This window comes from Salmo salar, chromosome ssa14 (genome assembly GCF_905237065.1).
Source record: "Salmo salar chromosome ssa14, Ssal_v3.1, whole genome shotgun sequence".
Taxonomy (NCBI): domain Eukaryota; kingdom Metazoa; phylum Chordata; class Actinopteri; order Salmoniformes; family Salmonidae; genus Salmo; species Salmo salar.
Genome location: NC_059455.1, coordinates 32,746,045 through 32,759,951, shown reverse-complemented (window position 1 = coordinate 32,759,951; position 13,907 = coordinate 32,746,045). Strand labels below are relative to the sequence as shown.

Below are 13,907 nucleotides of genomic sequence, written 5' to 3'. Positions count from 1 at the left end.
ACGTTAGCTAGCAGAATGGAAGGCAAGGGCAGAATAGCCACTCATCTCCTGATCCTCACAAGGCATCCTGATCTCTTTCCGCGAAACCTACGTTTTCTTCTCCAGTGAATCACGGGGATCTGGGCCTGGTCCGGTGTCTGTAGTATATCCCTCGTGTCCGACTCAGTTAAGAAGAAATCCTCGTCCAATTTGAGGTGAGTAATCCCAGTTCTGATGTCCAGAAGCTCTTTTCGGTCATAAGAGACAGTAGCAGCAACATTATGTACAAAACAAGTTAAGAACAACGCAAAAAAAAATATAAAAAAAATAACATGGTTGGTTAAGAGCCGGTAAGATGGCAGCCCTCCCCTCCAGCACCATCTTTATCTCGATGGCTGTGTCAAGAAAGCAGCAGCAGCCCAGGGGCCACGCGACAACTAACTCCAACTGACTAGCACAGGGTGATATAACAATAGACAATTACAGTGTGGAGGGGTTGAGATGTGGGGAGGCAAGCCAACGCAGCACAGTGGGGCCACATAAAAAGGTTTGAAAGTTCAGATCTAAGGGAAGGTTTTAAGGAGAGGGGAGAGGAATAGTAGAATAACTACTACACACAGTGTGACACAGTGTCAAGTAGCCTTGTGTGCGTGAGAGGCGGTGAGAGGCCAAATGCTCCAGAGAATGGGAGCTGAACACACAAATCACAAGGCGCAGAGCCCTCGCAGACTGACACACACCACACACACACGCTGCCGCAGTACATGCAGGCAGATCATACCAAACCCCTTTCTCACTGCATCTTTCCCTCCCTCTTTCTCCAGTCTCTCACATGCATCACACTTCGCCTTCCCAATTTGTCTCATGCTTAATGCCAATCTGACCTGTACTCTAGCTGAGATTACACACACCCTAAATACTAGGGATGCACGATATATCGGTGAGCATATAGGAATCGGCCGATATTAGCTAAAAATGCCAACATCGGCCCTATGTCTAGTTAACACCGATGTGCAAAACCGATGTCAAAGCTGATGTGCATACCTATATAACGTAGGTACATGACGTAATGACGCCACAAAAAAATACAGCGCTACACAGAACAAAAGCAGAAAAATACTTAGCGCACACTTCCAACAACTAAACAGGTTCAAGTCGAGCAGTCATTTGAAAGAGTAACAACATTTCAGCGAGACAACTCAAAGGCGAAGTCCAGTAACGCCAAGATATTGGAATTCAATGCCCTTGACAATCAACTGTCCTCTGTCGTGGATGATGTTGGCTTTCACCGACTGGTTGGGCCCCGGTACCACTATTTTTCAGATGTTGCCCTAGTGGAGTTTCACAGTATTATTGAAACTCACATCCATGAGCGTCACTGCTATTCGCTTCATGACTGACATTTGGACCAGCGATGTCAGCCCCATGAGCATGCTGAGTCTGACAGCACAGTGGGTCCACGAGGATTTCCTACTGAGGAAAGCTGTATTGCATGCTCAAGAATGTGCTGGTTCTCATACAGCTGCTGCCATTTGACAACATGTTTGAAACATGAACACACTAGCTAGCTCCATTCAAACAACTGACTGGAGAAATAATCAACTGCGTCTGCAGCAGACGTGATACCCTCTGTCATGGCACTGAAACGTCTGCTCAACAAAACTGCAGACACAGACCGTGGGGTTAAAACTTACAAAAGTACTTGAGGCTGTGAACAAGCGAATGATTCGGTGGCACTCTATCTGAGCCTCTTTACTGTGTCGCCACCATGCTCGATGCTAGGTATAAGGACCGCTAGTTCGATGCAGACAAGAAACAGGGGTTCACGTGAAATGTTACATATACAGCTGGACAAGATGGAAACAGACACAGTGACAGTGTGCACCGAGGAAGAGGCGCCACGGACAGACAGAGCTGAAACTTCACAAGTATGATGAAATCCTGGTTGAGAATGAAACAAATGAACAATAAAACAGCACAGCAAGTAAGTGAAATAAATAGGCTTTGATGATGTTTTACTGGTAATGGGGACATACGTAAATGCCAACAAAATAACTTTTTGGTCAGTGTGTTGTGTGCGTGTGTGTGTAACCTTTATTTAACTAGGCAAGTCAGTTAAGAACAAATTCTTATTTACAATGACTGCCTACCCCGGCCAAACCCGGACCACGGTGGGCCAGTTGTGCGCCGCACTATGGGACTCCCAATCACGGCCGGATGTGATACAGCCTGGATTCGAACCAGGGACTGTAGTGACGCCTCTTGCACTGAGATGCAGTCCCTTAGACCGCTGCGTCCATGTGTGTGTGTATTTAACTGTACTAGAATGCTTAAAAAGGCAGATAAAATGTTTAATATCAGTTATCGGATCGGCCAAAAATGTAATATCGGTGCATCCCTACTAAAAACATGGATATAAATGACTCAAATGAGCCAACATCTGGTTGAAACGGAGATCTAAAACGGGACATGAGGTTAAAAATACAAGCTTATCAAATCAAAAAGTTTATTTGTCACGTGCGCCGAATACAACATGTGTAGACCTTACAGTGAAATGCTTACTTACAGGCTCTAACCAATAGTGCGAAAAAAAAGGGTGTGTGTGTGTGTGTGTGTGTGTAAGTAAAGAAATAAAACAGTCAAAAGACATTTGAATATAAGAGCAGCAAGGCTATATACAGACACCGGTTAGTCAGGCTTATTGAGGTAGTATGTACATGTAGGTATGGTTAAAGTGACTATGCATATATGATGAACAGAGAGTAGCAGGAACCAAGAACCTGAAGGGTTGCAGGTGTAATTGAGGGGTTATAACAACTGTGCTAATGTAGAATACTATTATAACCACAAGTCAAGTGTTTCATTAGCTTGTATAAAAAAAAAACGTACAAAAAAACCTATGGTCAAGTTCAGCTGCAACAGTCTGTCAATTGTTCTTCCAAGGACTATACAGACTTAATGAATTGAAAGTTAACCTTTTTCCTTGAACAAGGCCTACTAGTAACCTAGTCTGGAAGTAAGGCACTAGGCTTGGGCGGTATACCGTTTCTGATTCTCTTATTTTATTTATTTAATTAACAAAGTTATGCAACATCCAATTCCCCTGTGTGAAAAAGTAATTGCCCCTTTACACTCAACTGGTTGTGCCACCTTCAGCTGTAATGACAGGAACCAAATGCTTCCTGTAGTTGTTGATTAGTCTCTCACATCGATGTGGAGGAATTTTGGCCCACTCTTGCATGCAGAACTGCTTTAACTCAGCGACATTTTTGGGTTTTCAAGCATGAACTGCTCTTTTCAAGTCCTGCCACAACATCGCAATTGGGATTAGGTTTGGACTTTGACTAGGCCATTCGAAAACTTTAAATGTGTTGCTTTTTAGACATTTTCATGTAGATTTGATTGTGTGTTTGAGATCATTGTCTTGCTGCATGACCCAGCTGTGCTTCAGCACACAGACAGATGGCCTGACATTCTCCTGTAGAATTCTCTGATACAGAGCAGAATTCATGGTTCCTTCTATTAAGGCAAGTCGTACAGGTCCTGAGGCAGAAAACCATCCCCAAACCGTCACACTACCACCACCATGCTGACCGTTGGTATGAGGTTCTTACTGTGGAATGCAGTGTTTGGTTTTCACCAGGCATAATGGGACCCATGTTGTCAAAAAGTTAGCCAAAAAGCACAGGGACGATCATCAAGACTCATGGAAGAATGTTCTATAGACAGATAATTCAAAAGTATACAGTCACTTTTTAGTGGTAGTACTACTTCAGTCAGGGCAGGGTGGTAAAACCCTCACTAATTGCAGAAATGTCTACCCTGCAGCAGCCATCCCAGAAACCAAAAAAAACATCCAACACAACCATTTCACAGTAGTCTTCTATACAGTCCCTCGTAACATTAGGTTGTCAGTAATTACAACCCCGTTATGACGACCAACAACAGAGCCACTTCTCCTCCCTCTAGTCTCTATTAGTTCTGGCAGAGTGAACCATACATTAGATGGAGAGGATTCCTTGAAGGTTGTTTTTCACAATGGTGTGTGTGCGCCTGGTAACCCAGCAGGTGTAGTAATTACTACTATATAGGGTGTCCTAACTGTTTGTTGGGGTGTTAAAGATAGCAGAATCTATTTTAAAAACAACAAAACCCGGTCCCTGCCACTTGAGCATTGAACAGATCGCACACTGTAGCATTAAAGGGGATGTTTAGAGCTTTCTTAAAGCAGATATTGAAAACTGTATTAAAAGGGGTGAGAGACGTGTTAAAAGGTGACGATGCAGTCTAGTCTGACACAGGGCCTTCTCTCAAACATGCAATCTTTGGACAATAAAATGGACAAGTTACTGGGAATATTAAACTACCAACGGTACATTAAAAATTGTAACATCTTATGCTTCACAGAGTCGTGGCTGAATGAGGACAATATCAACATACAGCTGGCTGGTTATACGAAGTACCGGCAGAATAGAACAGCGGCAGGATAGAGGGGCGGCAGTCCACGTATTTTTGTAAACAACAGCTCGTGCACGATATCTAAGGAAGTCTTGAGCTGTTGCTCGCCTGAGATAGAGTTTCTCATGATAAGTTGCAGACCACACTAACTACCGAGATAATTTTAATCTATATTCTTTGTAGCTGTTTACATACCACCACAGACTGAGGCTGGCACTAAGACAGCATTGAATGAGCTGTATTCCGCCATAAGCAAACAAGAAAACGCTCACCCAGAGGCGGCGCTCCTAGTAGTTGGGGACTTTAACCTGTTAGGGCTAGGGGGCAGCATTTGCACGTCTGGATAAAAAAAATGTACCCGATTTAATCTGGTTACTAATCCTACCCAGTAACTAGAATATGCATATACTTATTATATATGGATAGAAAACACTCTAAAGTTTCTAAAACTGTTTGAATGGTGTCTGTGAGTATAACAGAACTCATTTGGCAGGCAAAACCCTGAGACATTTTCTGACAGGAAGTGGATACCTGATGTGTTGTATTGACTTTAAACCTATCCCATTGAAAAACACAGGGGCTGAGGAATATTTTGGCACTTCCTATTGCTTCCACTAGATGTCACCAGCCTTTACAAAGTGTTTTGAGTCTTCTGGAGGGAGATCTGACCGAACAAGAGCCATGGAACGATGATGTCCCATTAGACACCTGGCGCGCGAGTTCATGTTGGGTACCCTCGTTCCAATACGTTATAAAAGAGTATGCATTCGTCCACCTTGAATATTATTCATGTTCTGGTTAAAAAGGCCCTATGATTTATGCTATACAACGTTTGACATGTTTGAACGAACGGAAATATATTTTTTCCCCTCGTTCATGACGAAAGTCCGGCTGGCTTAGATCATGTGCTAACAAGACGGAGATTTTTGGACATAAATGATGAGCTTTTTTGAACAAAACTACATTCGTTATGGACCTGTGATACCTGGAAGTGACATCTGATGAAGAGAATCAAAGGTAATGGATTATTTACATAGTATTTTCGATTTTAGATCTCCCCAACATGACGTCTAGTCTGTATCGCAACGCGTATTTTTCTGGGCGCAGTGCTCAGATTATTGCAAAGTGTGATTTCCCAGTAAGGTTATTTTTAAATCTGGCAAGTTGATTGCGTTCAAGAGATGTAAATCTATAATTCTTTAAATGACAATATAATATTTTACCAATGTTTTCTAATTTTAATTATTTAATTTGTGACGCTGACTTGACTGCCGGTTATTGGAGGGAAACGATTTCCTCAACATCAATGCCATAGTAAAACGCTGTTTTTGGATATAAATATGAACTTGATAGAACTAAAAATGCATGCATTGTCTAACATAATGTCCTAGGAGTGTCATCTGATGGAGATTGTAAAAGGTTAGTGCATCATTTTAGCTGGTTTTATGGTTTTGGTGACCCTGTCTTTGACTTGACAAAACATTACACACAACTCTTGTAAATGTACTGTCCTAACATACTCTAAATTTATGCTTTCGCCGTAAAACCTTTTTGAAATCGTAAAACGTGGTTAGATTAAGGAGATGTTTATCTTTCAAATGGTGTAAAATAGTTGTATTTTTGAAAAATTTGAATTTTGACATTTATTTGGATTCAAATTTGCCGCTCTTGAAATGCACCTGCTGTTGATGGAGTGCACCACGGGTGGCACGCTAGCGTCCCACCTAGCCCATAGAGGTTAATGCAGGGAAACTTAAATCAGTTTTCAATTTTTTTTATCAGCTTGTTAAATGTGCAACCAGAGGGAAAAGAACTCTGGACAACCTATACTCCACACACAGAGATGCATACAAAGCTCTCCCTCGCCCTCCATTTGGCAATTCTGACCATAATTCCATCCTCCTGATTCCTGCTTACAAGCAAAAATTAAAGCAGGACGCACCAGTGACTAGATCAATAAAAAAGTGGTAAGATGAAGCAGATGCTAAGCTACAGGACTGTTTTGCTAGCACAGACTGGAATATGTTCCGGGATTCCTCCAATGGCATTGAGGAGTACACCACATCAGTCATTGGCTTCATCAGTAAGTGCATCGAGGATGACGTCCCCACAGTGACAGTACGTACATACCGCAACCAGAAGCCAAGGAATACAGGCAACATCCGCACTGAGCTAAAGGCTAGAACTGCTGCTTTCAAGGAGCGGGACTCTAACCAAGAAGCTTATAAGAAATCCTGCTACGCACTCCGACAAAACCGTCAAACAGGCAAAGCGCCAATACAGGACTAAGACGGAGTCGTACTACACCGGCTGAAGCTCGTAGGATGTGGCAGGGACTGCAAACCATTACAGACAACAATGGGAAGCACAGCCGAGAGCTGCCCAGCGACACGAGCCTACCGGACGAGCTAAAGTACTTCTATGCTCGCCTCGAGGCAAATAACACTGAAACATGCATGAGAGCACCAGCTGTACCAGAAGACTGTGTGATCAAGCTCTCTGCAGCAAATGTGAGTAAGACCTTTAAACAGGTCAACATTCACAAGGCCAGATGGATTACAAGTATGTGTACTGCGAGCATGCACTGACCAACTAGCAAGTGTCTTCACTGACATTTTCAACCTCTCCCTGTCCGAGTCTGTAATACCTACATGTTTTAAGCAGACCACTGGTACAGCTGGTGCTCTCATACATGTTTCCAGTGCCCAAGAACACTAAGGTAACCTGCCTAAATTACTACCGACCCGTAGCACTCACGTCTGTAGCCATGAAGTGCTATGAAAGGCTGGTCATGGCTCACAACACCACCATCCAGGAAACCCTAGACCGACTCCAATTTGCATACCGCCCCAACAGATCTGCAGATGATACAATCTCTATTGAACTCCACACTGCTCTTTCCCACCTGGACAAAAGGAACACCTATGTGAGAATGCTATTCATTGACTACAGCTCAGCGTTCAACACTAAGGCTCATCAATAAGCTAAGGACCCTGGGACGAAACATCTCCCTCTGCAGCTGGATCCTGGACTTCCTGAAGGGCCGCCACCAGGTGGTAAGGGTAGGTAACAACACATCAGCCACGCTGATCCTTAACACAGGGGCCACTCAGGGGTGCATGCTCAGGCCCCTCCTGTACTCCCTGTTCACGCATGACTGCACGGCCAGGCACAACTCCAACATCATCATTACATTTGCCGATGACAACAGTGGTAGGCCTGATCACCGACAACAACGAGACAGCCTATAGGGAGGAGGTCAGAGACCTGGCCGTGTGGTGCCAGGATAACAACCTCTCCCTCAACGTGAATAAGACAAAAGGAGATGATTGTGGACTACAAGAAAAAGAGGACCGAGCACGCCCCCATTCTCATCGACGGGGCTGCAGTGGAGCAGGTTGAGAGCTTCAAGTTCCTTGGTGTCCACATCAACAAACTAACATGGTCCAAGCACACCATGACAGTCGTGAAGCAGGTATGACAAAACCTATTCACCCTCAGGAGACTGAAAAGATTTGGCATGGGTCCTCAGATTCTCAAAAGGTTCTACAGCTAGGTCCAAGAGGCTTCTAAACAGCTTCTACCACCAAGCCATAAGACTCCTGAACATCTAGTCAAATGGCTACCCAGACTATTTGCATTGCCCCCCCCCACCACTGCCACTCTGTTGTCATCTATGCATAGTCACTTTAAATCTACCTACATGTACATACTACCTCAACTAACCGGTGCCCCCACACATTTACTCTGTACCGGCACCCCCCTGTATATATTGTTATTTTTACTGCTGCTCTTTAATTACTTGTTACTTTTCTCTTATTCTTATCCATATTTTTTGAAATTGCACTGTTGGTTAGGGGCTCGTAAGTAAGAACTTCACTTTAAGGTCTACACCTGTTGTATTCGGTGCATGCGACTAATATTTGATTAGAGCTTTCTTAAAAGGGATATTGAAAACTGTATTAAAAGGGGTGAGAGGCATGTTAAAAGGTGGCGGTGCAGTCTAGTCTGCCACTGCAGGGCCTTCTCTGTTGGGAGCACCTTTTGTAAAGATGTCTGAGTGTTGGAGTGTGCCCCTGGCTATACATAAATAACAAAAAAAAAGAAAATGGTGCCATCTGGTTTGCTTAATATAAGGAATGTTGATACTTAAGAATTTTTAAAACCAAACACTTTTACCTAAGTAGTATTATATTGGGTGACTTTCACTTTTACTTGTCATTTTTTATTAAGATATCTTTACTTTTACTCAAGTATGATAATTGGGTACTTTTTCCACCACTACGCACACGCACAAACGACCAAGAAAATATGCAAGCTTAACCATCAATACACAATTTAAAGGTTTAAATTTACTTACCAAGTAGACTAAATTACACACTTAATTGTAGAAGATTCAATAACTGACTATAAACCTGCTGCTTTATATGGAGACAATACCACTTCAATCTGCTTTCAACACCTCTCTCTTCCTCTCTATTCAACTATGTTAATCCCTCGCTCTCTTACACACGAATGTACAAAACCCTGATGCAGTGTGTGTGAGTAATGATGAAGGTGATGTATAGTTTAGGTCCCACATTAGCAGGCTCCCCTGCTGGTGTTTGGAAATGCACTCCCCACACCACACACACACAGCCAGATGCCAGACTCATCGGTCACCCCAGATCCTCCTCTGTTTTCCCCTTCACCCTCAACACCTTTGACCCCTGGAGGGCCCTACCACACAGAACCCCTCTGACTGTTCAGTGTGGCTGCCGTGACAACTGATGTCTTAAGCTCACTGCAAGAGACCACAACACTGCAGATCATATAGCTGAGGGGTAGCCTACTGTATATGGAGGGATTATCAGAGTGGTTATTTGATTCCAGATGATGTACAAGACTTGCAACTTGCATTTGTGTACAATCAATAAAACATCATCATGTGACAGGCAGTTTTCATCCATACCTCAACATAAATAGCTTGAAGAGAATCTTGAGTCGTGTTGTACCATTTAGAGGTACAACTGCCACTAAACTAGACTGCCACTTAACTCTGTCCTTCTGACAACCACCTAGGGTGCTTTTCAGGAATATGACTCACTACAGCAGTCAGAACCTCCTCCCTATTCCAAGCACTCAGTGGGGACGCAAACGCCACTCTACTAAAACACTACTAAAATAAGCACTTTCCCTACAAACCAGGGAGACGTCGTTTTCAAGGGGTTTAAGACTTGGTCGAGTCCAGAGGTCCATCTCCCTCTCTCTTTCTCTGCAATATTGTGGAGTAGCTTGAGTGTGAAATAAAAGTAAATGGCTAGATTGAAGAGTGGGACAACAGAGTTCTCTAAAGACGAGGGGGACAGAGTGCCGGTGGAAAGGCAGACTCCAGCACTTTTCACCTTTACTGTACAGTCAATATGAGACTAACAGTTCCCACTGTTGCACACTGGTGATCAAATCAAATTTTATTGGTGGCATACACATATTTAGCAGATGTTATTGCGGAGGGAATGCAATGTACAGTACCAGGGTTTTTCTGGATCAAAATGAGGCTTAAGTGGTGGGCATGGCGGGGACATGGCCATGGCAAATAGAGTGGTTGCAGACTGAACATTTGACCTCAGTGACAAAATGTTCATGTTTTAAAGCTAATTTCCCATAATTCCACACATTTTGCCATGTGGCGGAGATAAAGTTGTGCATTCTACGCTGACAATCTCAGAGAGAAAATGTTTCAGTTTTAAAGCAAATTTCCTATACAGTAAATAGACCAACAATATTTACAAAATAATACTAATAAAAAGCAGAAACATTCGTCCCCCATCTTTTTATGCCATTAACTGGTGAAATCACTGCATCATGATGACAAATTACTTCAATGCATCTCTGACTGAGGCCATAGGGCTTGTACAGTAATAGACTGTCAGGCCGGCACAGCAAGGCAAGCAGATTGCAATCCAGATTATTGTTCAAACTGGCTATCTATCAGTGGCAGGCAGTGCCATAGAGTAGCGATGAAGACTGAGGGGTGTTCCAGTGTTATTCCACTGTGCTGCTGCCGTCAGTACGTGCCACTGCCAGTTGACCAGGCCGGGCCGGGCTAGCTGAAATAGCAGGTGCTCCAGAGCCCTCTGACCCCAATTCTCTCTGTCCTCATGCCAATGGAATGTGTGTCAGCTAAGGTGAAATGATACTAATGTCCCCTAGCCGGCTCTGACCAGACAACACCACGAGCCAGACCTACAGTCCAGCCAAAAAGGCAGCTGCTAATGTGTGTGTGGCGTACACTCTAGAGAGACTGTGGCCTCCATAACCCCAGGATTTTCAAGCTGATCGGTATAGTATAGTCTCTCTAAGCTACCGGCCTTAATGTGTGTCTCATGTATGTATGAGAGACTAGAATAGCCCATCGCTAGAGTGGAGCAGTAGCAACCAGGTGGAGCTAGAAATAGCTGTGGCCAAGGATGAGGAAGAGGACGCCGACAGAACTGATGTAGGCCGTAGGCTAGGATGTAGGCTGTACGCTAAGCTGCAGGCTAGGATGCAGGCTAGGCTGCAGGCTAGGATGTAGGCTAGCCTTGGACAGAAAGGACCAAACCCATCAACCTCAAAAGCAATAGGGTTCAGTGTGGTCATAAACCATTTACCAGCAGTACCATTCAATTAGTTAACTTGTACTCAATGAGAATAAAACCAGTTGAAACACATCTACAACTTTGCAAGCCACAAGTCTAACTGTATGGAGGCAGGTTTCCTGTGAAGCCAAAGGCAGATTTCAACATTGTGTGAACAATAAAGTTTTTCTATCTTTTTCATCACTAGCCCTGGCTTGGCAGTTAGGGTCAGGGTCGTACCTGGGGTTCCCTCGCAGGGCGGCGTGGTGCAGGGCGTTGAATCCATTGTTGTTGGTGATGGTGACGTCAGCTCCCGCCTCCAGCAGCACAGAAAGCATGTCGTCCCTCTTCTTACTGATGGCGTCATGCAGGGGCGTGTCTCCCTCGGAGTCCTGTAGGGGGGCGACATACATACTGTTACCACAATATCTAGCAAGAACTATCATTATCAAATCAAAATCCTATCACTAACAATATAGGCCTATACTGGTTATGTGAAGGAGATGTTTACATTTCACAAACACTTGAGTGCAGAGAGAGCCACCCAAATATTTTGGTTAGAGTGGATGCTTATATTGTATTTGTCCTGTTTCACAAATGTACAACTGTGCATTATTTGCATGTGTGTAATGGAAGTGTGTGTGGTGTGTGTGTGTGTGTATGTGCACGTATTCATAGTGGTTACCTGGAGGCTTGGGTGGCAGCCAAAGTCCAGCAGGGTCTTGACCACCTGCAGATGGCCTTTGTTGACAGCGATGTGCAGGGGGGTCTGTCTGCGCTTGTTCCTGGCGTTCAGGTCGGCACCGCCCCTCTGCAGCACCTCGATCACAGAGCCCTCGTCTCCGAAGGACGCGTGGTGCACCGCCCGGTCTCCATCCTTGTCCTGGGAGGGATATTATACAGACTGACCCAATGTCTCTACTGTTTACACCTCAGCGAGCATCCAACTATGACTGATACAGTCAGCTTTTTAAGAGTATGAATTGAGACCAGTATAGGAAGACTGAAAAAAAGAGAGGGATAAGTTTCACAAGAGCACAGCTGTTCAATATCAATCCTGGAAAGAAACACTCCTGGTTTTCATCCTCTCCTAATAAGGGACTAATTCAGACCTGGGACACCAGGTGAGTGTAATTAACTACCAGTTAAAAGAAAAACAGAAGTGTTTCGGCCCTCCTGGACTGGAATTGAACAGCCCTGATATAGTGTATGTTGATCTTGGTATTGGGGAGGGTTTAAATATATAAGTACTGAGAAGGGGCTATAGTATAGATGTTAGTATTGAGGAAAAACTGTTGGCTGTACAAACCTCAGCCTCCAGGTCCACGTTGTGTTTCAGCAGCAGCTTGAGGACGTCCACGTGACCGTTCTGACTGGCCGCCTGCATGGCTGTGTGTCCAGCACACTGCCCGTTCACCTACAAACACAATGTAGCACTGTTAAGGGTGTTCTTGTATTTTGAGTTCATCCAGTGCACTGCCTCGTCACCCACATACACAAGAGGGGGTTGTGTGTGTGTTTCATCGCCAACTGAGGTACTGGAATACTTGGGGCATAAATATTAATGTGTGGTCCTTTGGGAGTCACAGAACATATCTTGCCCTGGCGGGAGGATCACTTTGCCCAGCTCACTGTGCTTTAAAGGTCCAATGCAGCCATTTTTAGTAAAATATCAAATCAATTCTGGGTAGCAATTATGTACTACTGTGATTGTTTAAATTACAATGGTCAAAAAGAAACAAAAAAAGCTTCTTGGCAAAGAGAACTCAAGCAAGAATTATGCCAGAACAGGAGCGGTCGGAGTGGGTGGCCTAACTGGAGGAGCCTAATGGGAGGGACATGTACACTGAAAAGTAGCTATTATTGGCAGAGAAGTTTGAAACGCTCTGTTATTGATCTATTAACTTATACTGCCAGGCAGGCCAAAACGCCACTCATGCAAAACAAGATGAAATGTCAGGCGTTTTTTTCCCAAACAGCTCTTACACAGAAAGGGAATTGTCATCATCGTCACAATTTCACAGTAAAATCAAGTTTGACTGCACTGGGCCTTTAAGTAATAATTCCACTGAAAGACACCGAGGCACCTGGCCAACCCTCACCGCACTGAGACACGCGTGCTCACACACACGGTCGCAGAGACAATGCTGCAGAACACTTACAATGAGGGGAGGGAGGCTAAGATGCTATACTCTCTATTCTAAGCAGCTTTCTAAGGAAATAGAAGAGCGCAGACAGCTCCCCTTAGGGGCAGGTTGTTGGCCTGGTTGATGGAAGGACAAGCATCATCACTAGGGACAGGAGTTATTCCTGACTAACAACCTGACAAGGAAAAACTCTGTGCCCCACCTATAACTAGGCCGCAGAGTTTTCCTAGTCACATGGAAAATTGGCCCTAGACCATAAAATGGGGTATATTCACTCAGCTTGGGTGGTATACCGTGTATATACCGCATACCTGAATATTTGGAAATAACCACAATGGTTTTTCAATACCGTCAAAACGATTTCACATTTTTCCAAACATTGTAATATTTGTAGCAAGGGTTGCAAAGTGTCGGAACATTTCCGGAAAAAGGAAGTTAAGCCCTGGAATTTGGGCACTTTTTCTTAAATTCATTTTTTTTTTTTTTAAGTTGGCTTATAACAGTGAACCTTTTTTGTGGGATACACAAGGCAATTCTAGGTCTTGTGGCATATTTTGGTTAAACTATCCCCAATTCAATGGAATTGCAACCCTCTGCATGCACAGTACATTCTTCCATCACATGTGCAGCTGCTTCTCAAGATCTTGCACACTAATGAGATGCTATTGAGCCCACACTACTACACTGTCTGAGCCAAGGACTACATGCTTTCTGGGAAGTTTTG

The 13,907-nt window shown here is 44.0% G+C and overlaps 1 protein-coding gene across 1 annotated transcript in view; it reads right to left on the bottom strand.

Annotated features, from left to right (window-relative positions):
* Positions 1 to 13,907, bottom strand: part of LOC106569317 (E3 ubiquitin-protein ligase mib1) — a 101,529-nt gene that overhangs the window by 47,557 nt on the left and 40,065 nt on the right. The window contains 3 exon segments of the mRNA XM_045694221.1: positions 11,277 to 11,428; positions 11,722 to 11,919; positions 12,346 to 12,453. Coding sequence (XP_045550177.1) covers positions 11,277 to 11,428; positions 11,722 to 11,919; positions 12,346 to 12,453 — 458 coding nt within the window.